Here is a 20,903-nt window from a genome sequence, read left to right as displayed (position 1 = left end):
CACAAAGGTGGCGCCAGGGGTGACTGCAGCCCACCTGGCTGCCTCTCATCCTGGCTGGGTTGGCCTGATTGCCTATGCTGGCAGTCATGTTCAATGAAACTATAATTTCATCCCTTGTGAAAATTTGGACCATCATCTTCTTTTTTTAACAATGAATTTAACCAATTTGCAGTGACTTTAAGCTGTTTTCTCTAACTTCTTTTTTTTTTTAATGGGAGGTTTCCATTCTCTCTTAAGCTTTTGTTGTCATTTTTTTCCCTTTGATGACTGACAATGCAAAGTAATTATGGAGTTATTGTTAAAATTTCTTGCTGATTTTTTTTAGACTCACAGCAGAGTTGCTACGACTCCTTTGTGCAGAGTCATGAGTCAAAGAGCAAGTGAAAATGTATGAAGGAGTTCTAGTCTTGCTCAGTTTACTCCATTCTGATCATATTGAACTTCTATGGAGTATAGTTTGGATTCTGGTACAGGTTTGTGAAGATCCTGAGACTAGCGTAGAAATTCGGATTTGGGGTGGAATCAAGCAGCTCCTTCATATATTATAGGGGTAGGTTCCCAGTTCTCAGCTTCATGGCAATTGTATGAGACTTTGATACTTTAAGATATTTGACTAAGCCCTGTTTTATCAAGTGGCATCTTTGGTTTGTTCAGCTCTATGTGATGCCTGCAGAATTTAAAAGGCTTTTTAGAACATAATGAATGAGCAATATTTCTTTTAGCTTTTCATATTTCATTGTTATCCTTCAGGTGTTTTTCATATTTTCAGTGTATAAACTAAATAATGAATAAATGACAAGTATGTCATATACTGTCTACTTCCCTATTAACCAGACACCTATTTAGTCAGGTAGAATTGTGAGTATAATTGATGAACATAGTAAAGGAATTTTCTGTTAAAGGCTTGCTTGCTTTTTCAAAGTGTACTAGCTAATGTAGTGAAAAAAGACACACATTTCCAGAACTTCAGAGATGTTTAAAAAAGACATATATTAAGACACTTTTTTACACTGTAATTTGGTATTTGTTTTGTTTTGTTTTTCCTTCCAGGGAAAGAAATCTTGTTTCTGATCACTCTTCAGTTGCAAGTTTATCTAGTGCAAATGCAGCAGGGAGAATCCAGGATGTTCATTTGTCAGATGACCTGAGTTCTGATGAGATGCAAGAAAATACTTTGTCACTTCAAGCAGGTGGGTTTATAAGGTCTAATCCTCTGTTATGTCTTTACATACACTTGTGCAAAAGGATTCAAAATACTTCGAAACTGTGAATTTTATACCTGCTATGGCTGTATATGCCTATACCTGCTTTAGGGAGTAGGAGCACCAAGCCTAGTGTGTTTATTTCCAAATGTGCAATACCAGCACTTGTTTTCAAAAAGCACACTTTTGTTAGAAAGAAGCAAAGCATAAAGTATTAAGTATATGAGAATTAGATATATTTTTCACCTGTAAAAACATCTCAAATACATAAAAAATTTTGGGTTTAGCATAAGATTATTTTTATTTTATCATATTTTCCCCTCTATTCAAATTTACTATGATAGATCAATCATGAATTGATTATGATGGAACTCTGTTTCTTGATAGCAAGTCAACTGCCTCTTCTGAAAGTCTAGAGGATCATGTCTTTTCCCAATCACTATGGAAGGAGAATGCAAAGTATCGTTCCTAGAATTATGTCTTTGCAGTATCTTCCTGAAAGCTGTAACATGGTACATAAATGTTTTTGAATACTTTTCATGAATATTGCCTCTGAAGAGTTGACACTGTGAAATAAATCTCAGTACCAAAAGTATTGCCAGCATGGAACATGGTTTTGTGTTAGTTCTGTCTTCCTTGAGGACTCCTAAGAAGGAGTAAACACAACTTACAGATGTCCTTTTTACTTCTAACTGAATACTTGCTTATATTTTGAGCCTTCTGTATTGAGTATAGGTGACAAGGTTTTGTTGGCAGGAGCCTACAGGGATGGCCTTTGTGGAAAGAGGTTAAGAGGTTGCCCTGTGCTGGGCGCAGCTGGACGCAGCAGGCTCCAGAACAGACGTATGGCCGGCCAAAGCTCGCCCCATTGCAAAGGCTGTGGTGCATCTGTGAAAACAGTTAAGAAAGGGTAAAAACACTGTGTGGGAAGAGGAGGAGAGTTAAAAAAAGGAAGTGAGAAACAGCAGTGCTAACACCCAAGACAGAGGAGGAGTGGGAGGAGGTGCTTTGGGCACCAGAGCAAAAATCCCCCCTGCAGCCCATGGGGAGACCTCAGTGGAGCAGGCATTTATGCTGTAGCATGTGGAAAGGAGCGGGAAGAAAGTATAAGGAGAAAGGAATAGCAGATTGGAACTGTTGTATCTTGATTGAAACCCCATCCACCAGATCCAGGCAGAGGAGTTGAGAGTGAAGGAGTGAAGATGAATTGGGGGGACCAAAAGGACAAGGTGTTAATTTAATTTGCCATCAAAATCTACTTTACTTGGCAATAAATTAAATTAATTTTCTCCAAGTCACATCTGGATTGCCTGTGGTGGTAACTGGTATCCTATCTTCCTCTCTTTTTCTTGAGCCATGCAGTTTTCCATCCTATTTTCTCCCTCTGTCCCATTAAGGAGGGGGAATGAATGAGGAGATAGATGAAGATTTGGTCCTTTGCTAAGGTTAACCCACCATATTATACAAATATTTTTCTGGATCTGACCCTAAATGTCCCATCTGATTTTTTTCTAGCTTGTTGTGCTGCAATTACTGAGCCGGTGCTCAATGAGACCAACGCTTATCAGGTTGTACAGGTAGGAAGGAAGATTTTGTTCAATTAAGTAAAGCATTATAGTTTATTATTTCAATTAATTGTTGTTATCCGTTATCATAATTTGAAAGATTGAAAAATATGCAAAATATCTGTCACTTTAGTCTAATTTCTTTTTCTTTATAGTTTTGCACACAGACATAGGCACAAAGGTATCAGCATATGTTGTCTGGAAGAAAAAACAGTTTTATTCAGACAAGGTTCAAATTGGTTGGCATCTCTTGCCATGATTTTGTCATATTCAAAACCAGATAGTAAATAAAAGTAATCACAGAATTAACTGAGAAATGCAAATTCTGAATTTCATGAAGTTTAGTAAAACAAACTATACAGCTTAAATTTGAAACGTTGTTTCACAAACGATTTTTCTTTTCTTAAGAGTATGATGTTTCTGAGATAACTTCCTGGCATTCCATCTCTAGGGATAAACCATTCTTAAAATCCCTGGTTATATTCAAGACCTAGTCTAAGGTACAAATATTCAGAACTTTAATACCAGCTAAAACCTCTATCCAACTCTTTATACTGTAAATGTTAATTCAGTAATCAAAGCCTTCAAATTGTCTTAAAACCCAACTAGGGGTATTTGCTGAGGAACTGAGAGAAAAATAGCCTTAAGAAGTTTGTGTATATTTCAAAACTGTTGGTTAAGAGGAAAGGAATGAAAGTAAATCTAGAAAAAAATATTTTCTATGGTTCTTAAGCACTAAAATCATAAGTAAACCATACTGATTTAGACAACTTTTTATCTGAACGGTATAGCTGCATAGATTTTAGTCTGAGTCTAATTTCATCAAAATAAAATATCACTTGTTTAAATTAAACAATTTTAACATGGAGGTTTTGTGCATTGCTCTAGCAGTGCATAGTAACTGTGGTGTCAGTAAATTGCTTAAAAATTGATGATACAATATGCAGGCCAGGAAAAGGTGTTTCAAACTTAACTTCTGTTAATTCTGTTAAAAGACACCGACCTCTCCATTTGCCAAAACATCAGTCAACATCCCCTTTTCAGATCAGGGCATAGCTTCAAGCATGTTCACTCCAGTTGGAGTTCCACCTTACAATGGCCACTGTAATTTTAAATCCTGCCTCTTTCTCTGTGCTAATACAGCTTTGAGAGTTTCATGTGGAACAAGATGAAGGAACTCACTTAAGTTAAAAAAAGAGGAAGGAGATTTGCAGCTTTTTTAGTCATGTGCTCAGTAAGTCAATCTAAGTGACCTCTAAATGTTTATATCATTTGGTGTCAAAGGACTCTTGGTTCAGGCAGTTGGGAAACTTTTGCTTCTGCTGTAGCTGCCCTCTACCTGTCTGTCCTGTGTCCTTGTCTCAGCTTAAAACCTTGGTAGCAGTCTGCAGTAATTCTGGTAGCAGAGAGACTGTGCTTATGATTCAATGGCTCTATTGCACGGTTAACTCTACCTCCAGGAACAGTCAAAGAAAATATGAAGAAAATTTCAGCAGAGCCTCAGCAGAGCAGACACATATTTCCTTCAACTGTGCTAGAGAGTAGCTTTGAAGAGGGAGCTTATGAAGTAACTAAGAGCAGTACTATTAACTAAATCTACCAGCACCCATCTATCAGACTAACACAATGGATACATTAATGGAGGATGCATGACTGGTATGAAAATGAAAGCTGAAATCAGTGTGGGTTTCACAAAATCCTGCTGTAGGCACAGACAGACTCCCCAGGCTATTGCTTTTAGCATTTCTCCAATTTATATTTATTGAGACTAGGGCGGTCCTGTAGTGTAATGGTGAGCATTCTGGACTCTGGATCACAAGGTCGTGAGTTCGAGTCTCAGTGGAGACCATACCAGGCAGTTAAATGCCTCCCTGCCATCCGATCCTGTCAGATCTCGGATGCTCAGCAGGGTCAGCCCCAGTTAGTACCCGGTTAGTACCGGGTGCTGTAGACAATCCCTGAGGACTTCACTGTCGCTGTCCAAGCTCGCTCGGCCGTGGCAGATGGACCTCAGGACTGAAACGGTGGGGCCAGTTCTGTGCACGCTGAGCCTCACCTAAACAATCCACTGCGCAGGCTGGAAGGGCCCACCCACGTGGGGAGAGCCTTTCCCAAATCTTCGTTCGCGAAGTTTGGCCATACATACATTTATTGAGACTGCAAAATATCCACATGGTGACAGGAGATCTGTCTCTCTCTGCAGTATAAGTTTAAATGTAGAAATGATTCAATTCTTATGTACATTTAAGTAACACATTTTAGGTGTTTTAAGTGCACATTTTAGGTGTGCAATAGGATGTTGAGAATTTGTCCTTTGGTATTAAGCTTCTGATTTATCTGAAGCAACATTGATTCTTATTTGTGGTTTCTGTGCAAAGGAGTTCTATTAATATTGACACTCTGTGTTTCCAGGCAAATGGAATATATACAATAGCAAAACTGATTTTTCCAAACAAAGAAAGGAATGCTGAAAAAGCCAGTTTATTGCAGGTAACTCCCTTTATTATGATTGCACATTGAAAACTCCAAAGAGAAAATTTTTTATGGATTAAAATTTATTTTAAAGTACAGTTAAAAAAATCATATTTAAAGGGGGGAAACCCCCCACCCAAACAAACCAAGGAATAACAAATTGTCCAGGAACTAGAAGTTAAATAGTGACTCAATTTCTGGTGTTCTGTTCTACTTTACTTTGTTTCTGGCACCTCATATAGTGTAAAGGAAAGTGAATATTTTTCTTGTGATACACTTTATTCCAGCTTTCCAGGCTGCCCAGCGTCAGATCTTCTTTATAGTGTCTTGATCTTTACTGAAACTCACTGTAAATTTGACATGGTATTAATATCTGTTTATTTCTGAAGCATCTTACTGTGACTGTTAAATAAAATACAGGAAGACATCCCATGAAGTAGAGACAATTTAAGTGTAGCATAAATATAGACCCAATAAGGATAGAATGGCTCTTGGGTTTGCATGTCATTGCCCCCATAAATGTACTGGTTTGAGTCAATTTAGGCTAAAGTAGTAATTAATTATCTGGTAGCTTTTCTCAGGCTCTGTGAAATGGTGGGCACCTCTGTAAGCTATAGGAAAATAGTGGGCAGGGGTTCAGCGGTGAGCACAGCTGCTGCTGCTCTAGTTGCCCTTCTCTGGGCAAGTGTGAGAAAGTCCTTGGCACAGATGAATGCACTCAGGATGCTGCCTCTCATTTGGTTTTGTTCTGGCATAGCCCTGCACTAACATGGCTGTGTAGCTACTCAACTCTCTAATCAGGTAGGCATGCTTGGATAGCGAGGGAAGGCATTTTCACAGAAAAGAATTTCATTCCAGTACCATCTTTCTTGTCACAGTTCATCTGAATTAGAGCAGGGGAACTGGTTCAGTGCAGTAGGTTCTACTGCAACAAGGTTTTATAGTGCACTTCTGTTAAATCATCTTAAGGATGAGATAAATAAGTCTTCCTAAAGAGTTTATGAAACTAACATGGAGTCTTAACAACTAGAGCATATGCACAGTACAGTTCCCTCACAGAGCTGTAAGGAGCTTAATTTGTGGCCACTGAGATTTTTAGATTCCAGCAGAATGTGTTGGAAATAACCCACAAGAGCTACCAAGCAGCTGTAGTTGGGTTAAACATGGAGCCATGTGAATTAATAATGGATTTCATGATCACATATGAAAACTAAATCTGTTTTGGGCAAACATTAAGAACAATATTTTTATGAAACCTTATTCATATTCTCACATGGCCATCTGTATTGCCTTTATCATTATTACTGCTATGAAACACAGTTGCAGCTTTTGCAATACCCCTTTTGAATTTCACTGGTATTTTTCTTAGAATACTTGCAATGCTGATCTGGTTTCTTTACTGCCCCATTGTCTGTGTTTTCAATCATTACATTTTCAGCTTCTTCCTGCCATGCTGCCTTAGTGGTCTTACTCCAGGACTATTTTTATTTGCTCAGCCATAACTGTACCATATTATTGACTCTTGACAAGCAGAACTAAAGCTGAGTTGGATAAGAGAATACATATTAGCTACCTGCTAGTGGTTGTTTTAAAAAATAACCTTCCTTTAGGAGAGATCATATTGGAACAAAGATACATAAAGATAGAATCTGAGGTACATAAAGATCCCTGTACATGTGATGAATTTAAGATTAAAATGTTGAGGAATCTCTCACTCTTCTTTTTGTCCCCTGTCAGAACTTATTGTTCTACACTGTGTTTTTCAGAAAAAAATGCAAAATGTTGTTTGTACCACAACATTACAAACCCTCTGATTACATTTACCTTTTTCAGCATTGGAGAAGACAGCAGGTCTCAAGTCTTGAGCTATCTGCAAACAAAAACAGATGATTAAGATTTAGGTGTTCCTCAGCATACACTATAGCTATCATCACCAACTTTTTAAAAAACATTTTTTCCCCCCTAAATGTCCCTGCATACTTTTAAAATACAGGAGGAGCTTAATATATTTTTATTCCCTTTGTTATCAGGTTAACAAGATAATCTGTCTAGTATTTTAAATACAGAGTTTACCAGTGTGTAAAGTCAAGGGGAATCCTTGTAGTTTATCAATGGCTTTTCCGTTTGTGTATAAATTTCTCATTAATTTAAGTACTTTTCCTGCTGTAGTGTTATGCTTTCAGAGCCCTGAGATTCCTCTTCAGTATGGAAAGAAATTGACATATTTTTAAAAGGTACGTTAACCAAATGTTTTGTGAAACTCCTTTAGGATAGTTTTCAAAAGTCCAATCAGAAAGACCTATTTTTTAAACGTAATTTATTATCAACAAGCAGAAAGAGTAATGGACAATTTCTTTCCTGTCCAGAGCTACAAGTAGCCAGCCCTGCATTTCATCAGTGCCAGTCTACAAGATTTAGTTGTTCAGTGTGGGGACTTCTATTGTGTGCATGTCAGATAGCCTAGCTCTGCATTGGCTTTTTCTCCCCCTGTGAATCAAGGTTTAAGGATGTTGAGGACAGAGTCAATACTGCTGCAGATAAAACATACTTTTACCCTGAAGATTAGCAAATGCAGGTTACAGCCCTGTGTAGCAGCAGTTAACTGGAAGCAGTAAAATATTTTCTCTGAGCCCTCTATTTCTTCATGTGGGAATGACTATGCATCAAGCCATTTTACTTAGGAGTGTTGTTGAAAAGTTTGGATCAATAAGGACAAAATGTCTTTCATCAATTACCCATTTTTACTACTAAGAAGACAGTTTCAGCAGGTTTGCTGCAAAGGTCACACACAATCTAACAGTGTGATTTGTGAGATTAGAACAGTAATCATAGGGTTTAGGAGATCTACCTGTCTGTAGTGTTTCTAGTATGCTTTTAGTATGGATCATAAATACTAGAATTCTAGATATAACTTCTCTGTTATATTCTTATTTTTTAGAAGTGGATTTTGTACTGAAAGTGCCCTATTTTATAGTGAATTTTCATGGTTGGTGACAGGTTTTTAAAGAACCTGGACTAATTTCCTGTATTTTGATTTTTCCAAATGCCTTAATCTCCTGCATTTCTACTTCTACCAGAACTTTAAACAAAACTTCAATTCAGCATGTAACTAATCAATTGTTTCCTACTATCTGTTTGCTTTTGCTTTCCTCAGTCCTTTTCATCTTTTAGATTAGATTTCTTGGTCAAAATTCTAAAATGGGTGTCATTATCCTTTCATTGAAGAGAATTGTTAATCCAATCCCTTAATGTATTGCAAGAAGAAATTCAGATCCAGTGACAACAAGCATAACAGAAAATACTGTAAGAAAAAAAGTAGGAAAATTATTGGAAACTCAGGAGGGAGATTGACTTTAAAAGTTCATACTTGTTCAGAGAATTGGCATTTGTATTAATACCGAACCAATAAAAGCTGAGGTCTGACTTTTAAAAAGTCTTTTAACTCCTATGTATGTAATCTCAATAGATTAGTAAAAAATAAATTTATTAGTTTGGAGTTTCTGAAATAAATACTGGAAAGTCCCTGCTGTAGGTTAATAGCTATTGTGTACACTGTTTCTAAAATATATAAAAAATTTAAACCTTTATAGGCTTTTCCCCACTGACTTATTTGAAATCTTCATTGATATTGGACACTATGTGCATGATATCAGAGCTTATGAAGGGTTGGTATCAAAGCTAAATTTGTTAAAGGTAAGTAAAAATCTTAAACCTCCATAGCTTTAAGAAGTTGTATCCTTGCACATCTTAGCACAAGAAGGGCATGGAATATTTTATATTTATTTATTTGTATTTAATTTATAACTAGGAGGATGTATTGAAGCAAATTGCTGAAAGTATCGAGAGCATGAATCAGAATAAGGCACCCACAAAGCACGTAGGAAATTATGCAATTTTAGAGCACCTTGGTAGTGGAACTTTTGGAAGTGTATATAAGGTAAACTTCCCTTTTGCTATTATTTTACAGCTTTGAGGGGAGGCTTCATGGAAAGGATCCAATACCGGTTTTAGGCAGAATTGTCCTCTGAATTTCCATAGGGGAATGTAGGTGCAAAAAGGCCTTTATGGATCTGGGCTTGTTGCTGGTGTTTACTGTGATTTTGTTTGTTCCATCTTGTATTTATAAGATTGACCAGTGTATCTCTTAGGTTTCCTACTTTTACTTTCTTTTAGTTGCTTTCCACAAACAGGATTTCTATCTATTGCAGAGTCTAATAAATCTGTGTAAATTCAAGGATGTTTTATCTGAAAAGCAACATTCAGCATGTTACTTCAAATACTGTGCAAGCTCCATAATCTACTGCTAACCTGTATTGTGGGACTCCATTTCTTTTATTGATCACATCGTACACAGAAAAAGCTATGATTATAACATTTTGAGAAAGGTTTGGCCTCTTAAGATTATTCTGGTAGCCATAATGACATTCCTTCTATCCCCATCTTTTATTAATTGTACAAAACTTTTATCTTATTTATAGGTTAGAAAACGTAATGGTCAAAATGTCCTGGCAATGAAAGAAGTCAATTTACACAATCCAGCATTTGGAAAGGACAAAAAAGACAGACAGCAGTGTAAAAAACATTGTCTCAGAATTAACCATCATCAAATAGCAGGTATGCCTCATGAACCCTAATTTGATATGTGGGTGTTCTCATATGAAAAGCTGCCTGGTGAAAAAGGAGCTGGGGATGCTGATTGACAGCTGCCAGAACATGAGCCAGTAGTGTGCCCAGGTGGCCAAGAAGGACAAAGGCCTGGGCACAAATAGTGTTGCCAGCAGGACCAGGACAGTGATTGTCCCTCTGTCCTCAGCACTGATGAGGCCACACCTTGAATCCTGTGTTCAGGTCTGGCACCCTCATGACAAGTAAGACATTGAGGTGCTGGAGCATGTTCAGAGAAAGGCAATGGAGTTGTTGAAGGATCTAGAGAATAAGTCACATGAGGAAGGAGCTGGGCTTCTTTAGCCTGGAGAAAAGGAGGCTCAGAGATGACATAACTCTCTGCGACTATATGAAAGGAGGTTGTAGACAGGTGGGGGATCGACTGCTTCTCCCACAGAACTGGTGATAGGACAAGAGATAATGCTCTCAAGTTGTGCCTGGGGAAGTTTAAATTGGATATTAGGAAAAATCTTTTCAACAAAAGGGTGGTCAGACATTGGAACAGGCTACAGTGAAGTGGTGGAGTCACAATCCCTGAAGGTATTTAAAAGATGTGCAGATGTGTCACTGAGCACCTGGTTTAGTGATGAACTTGATAGTGCTGGCCTAATGGTTGGATGTAGTGATCTTGAAGGTCTTTTCCAACATAAATAATTCTATTTATCAGGGCTCCCAGCTGCTTTTACTTTTTTTGTTCAACCAGTACAATATTAATTTTCTGCCGATATTAAAAACCTTACTCTAGGGTTAGCAGCAGTGCAAATGCTTGTTACTAAAGATTTTTACTTTATATGTTGACAATATTTGACCGTTTTACAGAGATTCTGTAAATTAAGATTGTAATAAAAAACTGGTTAGTCTTTGTTCCATTTAATCAAGTCTTGGGCTTAAAACACAGTGAGAAGATAGTATTTTCTTGTAACTGGAAACTAAAAAAGCAGCCTGATTGTTAGTGCACTTAAGCTAGGGAAGACAATACATTGATGCAGGTATAATTCCTTGTCTTCAAACTTCATTTACTCTCTTTCAGTTATTAAGGAGAGAGTGGATAGGAATCATACTGTATTTTCTTTCTGATTGCTCTTGTAATGTGCAACATTTCTTTGTGTTTGGGATAGCAGCAAAGGTCTACTGCTCTGCAGTTTGTAAACAAGTCTGTGGAATCCTTGTGATAGCCTTCCTTCCATGTAGCTAAACATTGTATATACTGTGCCACTACTTTAACTCTTGTAAGCATCTTCGTTTCTTTCCTTGTTGTAGCTTTATCATCCAAATGTTGTACGGTATTATAGAAGCTTCTTGGAAAGTTAGTATAAATGCAGAGAATCACCACATTTCACATAATGAAGAAATAGAAATATATAATAAAAACAATTACAGCTTGTCAGGAGTTTGTCAATTGAGAGCAATACCCTTTCTTCAAGAACTGCTAAAGTTCAGACAGGCTTGTATTCCTTTAAAATTGGAAAAATGGTGAGAGATAATATTTATATTTGTTTATCTATCAGTAGAATGAGATGCAATGTAAACTTGTAGCAAACATTATTCTTCTCATATAAAGATCCAAAATTTAGAACTGAAATGCTAAGTAGAGAGAAAAACTATAGTGAGTAGTAAAATGAATAATGTAGATTGCCCAGCCATATTGTCTTAATTTTCTTTTTTATGAAGAGTTATATACATATACCTCCCCCCAAGTGATTATCAGACAGTGATTTCCTTATAGTTGCTCTGATATAAATTGGGGAAAAAATGGAATGATGAGTAGTGGAACTATGATTAAAATGTATTTATCTGTACAAATTAAATTTTTAAAAGGTAAAAAATAACAGCTTCTAAAAGACATTTTTACCTCAAATACTCTATTTTTAAATGCCTTCTGTATAAATACAATCTTCTATTAATTTTCTTCTATGTAGATGACAGATTGTACATAGTCATGGAGCTCATAGAGGGAGTGCCATTGGGAGAACACTTTCACCCTTTGAAGGAAAAACAACAGCAGTTTACAGAAGACAGAATATGGCATATATTTATCCAAGTAAGCACCTCTACTCTTTTTGCCTGGACTTTCCTGCATGTAATTAGTAGCACCGTGTTTTTAGACTATTAAATGACAAAGTAATGCTTATTATATCAGACTAATATTAGCTATGAATTTAATTATATGTGCCTTTGCTAAGATGGTAGTTAAGAATCTTTGTGAGGTTCTTTCTGGTTGTTTTTTAGCTTTGTCTAGCTCTTCGTTATTTGCATAAAGAGAAAAGGATTGTTCATTGAGATCTCACTGCAAACAATGTCATGTTGGGGGATAAAGACAAGGTTACAGTTAGTAAGTAGAACTGCTTTTCTTGAAGATAATTTCTCATGGCGTACCTGAGTAGAATTTCTTTACTGAAAATCCCAGGTTTCAGATTCCTGGGCCATTGGTCACCATACTTATAAGTTAGTAAATTATTGCATTATTATCCTATTCTATAAAATCATAGAATCATAGAATGGCCTGGGTTGAAAGGGATCTTAAAGATCATCTATTTTCAATCCCCACTCTGTAGACAGGGACACCTTTCAGTAGACTGGACTGCTCAGAGCTCCATCCAACCTGATGCTTCCAGGAATGGGGCATCCATAACTTCTCTGGGCAGCCTGTTCTAGTGCCTCACCACCTTCACAGTAAAGATGTTTTACTAACATTCTACTCTCTTTCAGTTGGAAACCATTCCCCCTTGTCCTGTCACTACATGGTCTTGTAAAAAGTCCTTCTCCCTGGTTGTGTGTATAGACTGTGGAATAAGATGTTGGAAAGCAGAGCTGCACGAATGTACCTGGGGGTCCTGGTCTATGTCAAGTTGAATATGAGTGAGCACTGCCCTGCCAGCCAGGAGGGCCATCTGTGTCCAGGAGGGCATCAGGCAAAGCATCACCAGCCAACTGAGGGAGAGGATTGTCCTGCTCTGCTCTGCATCTGGGGTGCCCTCACCATGAATATTATGTGCAGTTTTGGGCATTGCAATACAGGAAAGATATTCAGCCATTGGTGAGTGTCCAATGGAGGGCAACAAAGATGGTGAAAGGACTTCATGAGAAGCCGCATGAGGAGTGGCTGAGGTCACTTGGTGTGTTCAGCCTGGAGAAGAGGAGACTAAGGGGAGACTTCATTGCAGGCACAGCTTCCTCATGAGGGGAAGAGGAGGAGCAGGCACTGATCTCTGTGGTGACCAGTGACAGGACTTGAGGAAACAGAATGAAGCTGAGTCAGGGGAGTTTGGATATTGGGAAAAAATTTTGCACCCAGTGGGTGGTAGGTCACTGAAACAGGCTCCCCAGAAAAGTCATCATAGCACAAAGCCTGTTTGAGTTCAGGAAGCATTTGGACAAGGCTCTCAGGCACATGGTGTGATTGTTGGGGTATCCTGTGCAGGAGCATGAGTTGGTCTCGATGCTCCTTGTAGGTCCCTTCCAACTCAGCATATTCTTTGATTCTATGATTCTTAAAGGCTGTCTTCAGGTACTGGAAGGCCAAAACTAAGTCACCTTGAACAAACCCAATTCTCTTAGCCTTTCCTTGGAGAGGTTCTCCATCCCTCTAGTCATCTGAGTGGCCCTCCTCTGGACTCACTCTAACAGGTAAATGTCCTTCCTCTGCTGGAGACCCCAGAGCTGGATGCAGCACTGCAGATGGAGTCTCACCAGAGTAGAGCAGAGAGGCAGGATCACCTCTCTCAATGTGCTGGCCACACTGCTTTGAATGCAGACCAGGGTAGGCTTAGCTTTTTGGCCTGCAAGCCCACATTGCCAGCCCATGTCCAGCATTTCATCCACCAGCCCTGCCAAGTCCTTCTTGTCCAGGCTTGATTTGTTCATCCCCCAGCCTGTACTAGTATCAGGAGTTGCCTTGACCCAGATGCAACACCTTGCTCTTGATCTTGTTAAACTTCATGAGTTTCCTGTGGGCCCACTTCTCAAGCTTGTCCACGTCCCTCTGGATGGCATCCCATCCTTTTAGTGTGTCAACCGCACCACTCAAATTGGTGTTACCTAAAAATTTGATGAAAGTGCACTCGATCCCTTAATCATTGTCACTTATGACAATGGTCCCAGTATGGGACCACTGAGGGAGACGCCACTTATCACTGATGTCCATTGGGACTCTAAGCCATTGACCACTACCTTCTGGATGTGATCATCCAACTATTTTCTTATACATGTAACAGTCCATTAATCAAATCCATCTCTCTCCAATTCAGAGAGAAGGGTGTTGTGGAGGTTTGTGTCAGAGACTTTACAGAAATCCAGATAAATGACATCTGTAGCCCATCTTTTGTCCACTGATGTAGTCACTCCATCATAGAAGGCCATGAGGTTGGTCAGGCAAGGCTTGCCCTCTGTGAAGCCATGTTGACTGTCCCATATCTCCTCCCTGTTCTCCACAAGCCTTTGCATAGTTTCTGGGAGGATCTGTTCCATGATCTTCTCAGGAACAGGAGTAAAATAATTGCTAATGCAAATTTTGTGATCATTGCCACCAAGTGTCATCAGCCATGACAACATATTTTGCAGCACAATATGTCAAATACTCTGGAGGTGGCGATTTAGCTTAAAAATATTAAATTATAGTTATAATTCAAGGCCTCTTTTTATTTAAATCTGCAAGAATATTGAAGTAACCAGATTATAAAACAATTGCTAATCAACATACAAAGTATAACACCCATGTATTTTATTCTATTGCAATTCTACCATGAAATTGCTTAGTATCCTTCACTTGTTCCCACTGATGAGCTGCAGTGAGGTCCTGTTTGTCTAAGCCTGTAGTAGTGAATATTCTTGATATGTGCTTCTGTAATCACCACAGTGTGGAGGAGGGAGCCTAGGAAGGTTCCAGGACAGGCTTTGAAAGCAATATGTGTGTGAACAGTACAAAGCATGGCATGGCTTTAGCCTTTGGGCAATTTAATGCAACCTGGTACACACAGCAAGCCTTACTGAGAATTCAGATTCTGTAGTTTTTAAAGTTCTCCAAGAACTGCTGCATGCTTTCTTATTGCTCATGACACAGAAGAAAATAAACAATTTTAATGGTGCAGAATTGTTGTGAGAAGTCTTTATGCAAAATTCAGTCTCTCTTCTTTAAAAATAACAGGCATATACCCATCCACAAAACACTCAGCTCTAAATATTTACCAGCTGTTGTTTCATAGTAAGTATTTTTGCCTGATAATGTACATCCTTAAATTCATTCATTATTAAATCTTATGTACTAATACCCCTCTGGTTCTTGCTAATGATATAGTTTTGAAAGAAGGTGATTTAATGGAGGATTTGTTCTCCAGCAATGAAAATAAGTATTCAGAATATAATTTTAAAGTATCATATAATGGTATTTTATTTCAACATACTGCCACTAAGGGGCACTCTTGTCTTAACTTTTCTCTGGTCCAATATAAATACAAAAAAAGTAACTACTTTCAAATGTAAGCTCAAAATTGCTCCTGAAAAGCATTTATATTTCTGTCAAAAGTTTACAGGAGTTGGGGAAAATTGGAAGAAGTGAAATGTATTTGGACTGTTTCTACACCACTGTGTTCAAAACTATTGCAATATTTAAACAAACACTCACTTTATTTAGTGCTACAGCTTGTACCAGTGTAGTACCCACTGAATATTTGGAGACAGCTGAAAACCTTTGTCTATTGCTTCTGTATTTTACTGAGCCTTCTTCTTTTATAACCTCAATGAAATTAAGAATAATTTATTTTCTTTCTGATGATAGTAAATATGTACTATAGCAGTGCATGCTGTGGTATTGTGCCTTAACTCATACAGTTCATGTATGCCAAAGACTATAGCATTTGTGATCTTGATAATTGTGTCTCTCAGCATTTGAGATAGTATCCATTTGAGAATTTCAAGGGGTTCTTGATGGTAGTTTGTCCTGACTTCATCTGTGATAGAGTTAATTTTCTTTCTAGTAGCTGGTACAGTGCTGTGTTTTGAATTTAGTATGACAATAATGTTGGTAACACCGCCGATGTTTCAGTTGTTGCTAAGTTGTGTTTAATCAAGGACTTTTCAGTTTTCCATCCTCTGCCAGTGAGCAGGTGCACAACAAGCTATGGGGGGAGCACAGCCAGAACAGCTGGCCCGAACTAGCCACATGGGTATTCCATAGCACAGAGTGCCATGCCCAGAATACAGACTGGAGGGAGTTGTCCAGGAGTTGCTGATCACTGCTTGGTGACTGGGTGGGGATCAGTCAGTGGGTGGTGAGCAAATGTAGTGTGCATCACTTGTTTTTCTTGAGTTTTATTCCCCTTTTGCTCTCTCTCGCTCTCTCTCTATCACCTTTTAATTACCATTACTACTATTATTGTAACATTTTATTTTGTTTCAGTCATTGAACTGTTCTTGTATAAACCAATGAGTTTTCCTTTTTTATTTCCAATTCTCCTCCCCAATGGGGGAGATTGGGAATTGATTGGGAATTGAGTGTGTGGTACGTAGTTGATGGCTAGGGCTAATCCCTCTTTACAAATCTTAGTTTTAGATGTGGATAAATGCTCAGGTTATTAGTGCTGAAGTTACAAGCTTCACAAAACTGAGAGTAGGCTGCTAAAAAGGATTCAGAGACTGTTCTGAGTTGGAAGGGAGCCCTAAGGATCATCAAGTCCAACTCTTCAGTGAGCACCTATGTAGGGATCAAGCTCATGGACCTCAGTGTTATTGGCACCATGCTCAAACCAACTGAGCATACAGAAAGGAGAATGATACAATAGCTAAAAGGTTTATTTGGGAATGAGGAGAAATTAATTCTGTTCTCATTCTATTGATAGGAAAGAGTAAAGTAAGTATGTATTAGTGTTGATTAAATTGTAAATTATCTTGATTTTAGCATATGCTTCTAGGGGAAATAAAATTAAAGTTCTAATTTTACACTCTGAATCACTGTAACTCAGTAAGTTGCTAACAAACATTCTTGATCACAATTACAAACTTGCTGAAGAGAAGCAAAGGGATTTTGCTTCATCCTGAGCCCTTCAGGGTAGAAGAGCAAATGTTCAGTGGGTACACAGTGAAAATCTGACATGAGCAGGTGAGACGGTCAAAAACATCACGATCCCAGCTATGGGGAAGAAAACTGGAATACTTTATTGAACACCTGACCACTTTTTAAGGTTTCAGGGAGACACATGCTAATAGGTAGGAAGGGTTATGGTAATTTCAGGAATTTATGGAGGGAAGACAGCAGGGGATTACAACACAATCTGATAACATTCATTCTAGACTCTTTCATTATGTTAAGGCAGGAGACAGCTTATCTTCAAGTTGAGCATTACCAAGACTTCCTTTGTTCTTGGCGATGGAATTTCTCTCAGCCTTCATTGACCAAGGCTTGCTGCTTGATTTCTAGCTCTTTTTGCTGTAAACTGGATTTCAGATTCCCACAAGCAGGTCTGAAGTTCACATATGTGGTGAATTTGATATTACATTCATCCTCCTTTTTGCTGTGCTTTTAGTCTTTGTGTACATTTTTTTAGGAGAAATTAATGGTATTTTCAAATAGGGTCCAAATATAAATTAAGGCAAGAAATGTGCAAATATGAAATCAGTGTTATGAAGATGCAGTATCTGGATAATTTTCCTCTTGTTTTTACTGTGGAAGATAAATCTATTAGTTAAAATCTTTGGAAAATTAAACGGCAAAAGAAAAAGCAGATATTTATTTGTCAATAAAAAGAGAAAAAAGCATTGTACATATCTTAAATGCTCATTTAAAGACACTGCCAAGATTTAGAAAGTTTTTGTAATTTGGCCATTATGAACAGTGAAGAGATTGTTCTGCAGGAGGTTAAGATACTAGTCAAGTCAGCCTTACTCTGCTACTCTAAACACAATTTAAACAAGTGAAGAGAGATGTTTCAAATCTAAAGGATTATGACTATCATATTGTGTTAATTTTTCTTCCTATTTGAGGACTATCTTGCATTGTTTTTCGACTACTTTTTACTGAATTAAAAAAAATAACAGTTTGCTAGATTCCTTATGCACAGTGGGAAAACTCTCAAGGCTTAAGGTTTACAATCGGAGTCCAAAATGTAGTAAATTTAATAATACTGTGGAGAAAAGTGTCTATTGGTATTAAGTTGCGGGTGAAATTGAATAGTCTTAGTGTATAAAAATCCATCTAATGGTGAGAGTTTGTTAGTTTTGTATTGTCTTTGAACATATCTGAAATAATATTTTATTTTTAAGGATGCCAAGCTTCCAACCATTAGAGTAATTAGCTGTAAGTAATTAGGTTGCACAGTAGACAAAGCAGCAAAAACTATTCCCCTGGAAATTTTATTTTAGAAAACCTGTTGGCTAGGTTGTTTTACTGACCATTGCTCTCAGTTTACAAACTCTCATGTGTTAGGATGGTACAATTAGTTGTAGTGGTGTTATGCACATAATTCACATGAATTTAAAAAAATTAAAATATTGTGTAAAACTGGAAAAAGTATATTTTTTCCAAAATGAAATGTACAGGTGAAAGCAAGCGTTATTTTGCAGCAACAGACACCTTTTTTTTTTTTTTTAGGCAGGTAGATAGATTTTTTCCATTGGTAGCATTAGAGCTTGAAGATTGCTTCCTCAGGAAAATGCGTCACTCACTAGCATTTTGTTTTTTGTTCAGCTGTACTATAGAATGACCATTGCTTGTTTTATTTTTGGTCCAAAAGGAGTAATTTTTAATTTTCAGGAAGGTAGGGCAATCTAACAGTCAAAATGAGAGGGTTGTTATTTTAGGGGGAGAAGGGAAATGCCTCGCTAATGCCAGTTTTATTCCTGCATTGCAAGGAAGTAACAAGTGGCAGACAACTCAATAGTTTTAGGAGTGCAGTATTGGATCTGGGGCTAGATTAAAGTAGCATGGAGCTTGCCTAGAGAAAGGCTGAGCCAAACACATCAAGACACAAGTGCCATGTGATCTGTTTTCCAGAGACTGCAACAGAGGTGCAGGAATAGTTCTTTTTTATGTCCGAGGGCTACTAGCTCAACTTGCTCTGAATCACTTAGATGGGCTTATAATTTGCCCTTTGGATGGACTGATGCAGCGCATTTCTGCACGCTGGTGTTGCCAGTGGCTGGATGGCTTGTTTACCCTCTCCCTTCACCCTGTTTTGTACTATCTCTTTGTCTTTGTTCTTACCAGACATTGTTTTGCTTCATCTAATTTACTGATTTACAAAGCTTTCAGTTACCTTCTGAGTATGATTCTCTATGGGCTCTTCTTTTCCATTTTTCTCTGGTCACCTTTATTCTACATATATTTATTATATGTCAGCATCGATAGAGTTGCAGCAAGTACTCACGACACTTCTGTTAACTGTTAGGTTGCTTTTTTGTGTGTGACAATGGAAGCTATAGGAAAATATATGGAAGCTGTTAAATTTTTAAATTTTATTCTGAAATTCGTGAGATTTGTGATCCGATTGTGATCAGAGCAATTATTGAGTTATCTTTCTCTCATAATTCTTGTTTCAGGACATTGATAAATATGAACTGTTGCAGTGAGTCCTCATTAATAAAGATGCAGTTTGTAGCTGAAACAGTTAATAGGGATCATCTTCCTATTTGGTCCTGTCTTCATTAGTGATATGCAAGGCAGGCCTTTCGCAGCTCTGAGAAGTTATTTGTTATTTGTCGGTTACTGTAGCAGCTTTTGGCATCAAATACCAAATAATTGTGGAGTATTAAAACTTATAGGCCAAATTATGAGCTACAGACAGATGCTTACATAAATTAAAAGAAGCAATTTCACTAGTTCAGTGCAGCTCAACATTTGCCAGTTCTTTTTCATTTAGTTCTGTATTACTGACTTGAAAAAACTAAGAAAAAATATGTATGCTTAATGGAGAGCTGATTGTCCTGTGCTTTATATTTCTTAGCTCTGCAGCACCAGTTGTACGTAGGACCTTCTTGCTGATATCAAGACAGTTTAGCAGAAAAGTAACTGCCAATAAAAGGGTTTATTAACCGGGTTTAACAACTACAATAATTTTCTTTTGCTGTTTGTGCTTGGACTTAGGGAAGTGTAATGTATCTTAGCTGCATTGTTGGGTTGAGACAGCAGTAGAGTACTAAATTGAAAAAAAAAATCCTTGAACTGCTTGCAAGTAAAAGTATTAAAAGCATTTGAATTTGAATAAAAGTATAATTTCTAAAGACTGTGTGTGAGATTTTGTGAAAGACTACCTAATAATTACACAAAAGGCACTTCTATTAGCATAATTTAATGATCATCTACATCTACAACTTTTGTTACAGGATAAGGCTGAGATTCACCATTATTTCCTACCAAATGCAGCCTCTGAACATGAACTATCAAGTTATTAGACACCATTTGTACTCCTTTGAAATTAAATTTCTGAGGAGGTCTGCCCTTCTCAGCTGGCATAATTTCAAGAAAAGAGAAGTAATTACCATTAATTTGGACATTAGATCACTGTTTATTATATACTTACCATTGTCCCACAGTTTATTGAAATATATTAATAGTAATCTAAAACTGTTCATACAGCTTGGATTGAAACCATTAGAGATGTGTTTAAAATATTTTTAAAATTGGAAGGCCTAACTCAAACATAAGTTGTTGATGAATGTGGAGACAGGAAGATAATGTGTTCCAGTTCTGTGAAATGTATAAGATAAAAAAAAAAAGCCCCAAACTTCCTTTCCACCTTCCCTCAACTTTGCAGCTCTTGTGAATGAGCACTGATTGTAATGTAAAGAGGGTGGCTATTGAGATGTGAATGTTTTGTCTTTATTGTAGCTGACTTTGGGCTTGCAAAGCAAAAGCAAGACAACTGCAAACATGCATCAGTAGTGGGAACCATTCTATACTCATGGTAAGTCCTCCTGCATACATTCAGTCCAGTGCCTTCCATCTCATGGTTACTCTTTTGGAGCAGACAGGCAAGTTCCAAAGGAGTAGGGGACAAAGGTACAAGTTACC

General features: G+C 37.7%; 1 protein-coding gene across 1 annotated transcript in view; it reads left to right on the top strand.

The window, feature by feature from the left end:
• NEK10 (NIMA related kinase 10) overlaps positions 1–20,903 on the top strand; it is a 99,873-nt gene that overhangs the window by 14,668 nt on the left and 64,302 nt on the right. Inside the window, 13 exon segments of the mRNA XM_071560174.1 lie at positions 326–550; positions 1,051–1,190; positions 2,718–2,779; positions 5,180–5,257; positions 7,409–7,473; positions 8,830–8,932; positions 9,048–9,176; positions 9,718–9,800; positions 9,802–9,853; positions 11,165–11,210; positions 11,824–11,945; positions 12,134–12,236; positions 20,721–20,796. Of these exon segments, the coding sequence (XP_071416275.1) occupies positions 326–550; positions 1,051–1,190; positions 2,718–2,779; positions 5,180–5,257; positions 7,409–7,473; positions 8,830–8,932; positions 9,048–9,176; positions 9,718–9,800; positions 9,802–9,853; positions 11,165–11,210; positions 11,824–11,945; positions 12,134–12,236; positions 20,721–20,796 (1,284 nt within the window).

The sequence above is a fragment of the Pithys albifrons genome, chromosome 7 (assembly GCF_047495875.1).
Source record: "Pithys albifrons albifrons isolate INPA30051 chromosome 7, PitAlb_v1, whole genome shotgun sequence".
NCBI classification, from domain to species: Eukaryota; Metazoa; Chordata; class Aves; order Passeriformes; family Thamnophilidae; genus Pithys; species Pithys albifrons.
The sequence above is the reverse complement of the archived record's forward strand: the minus strand, read 5'-3'. Positions and strand labels throughout refer to the sequence as shown.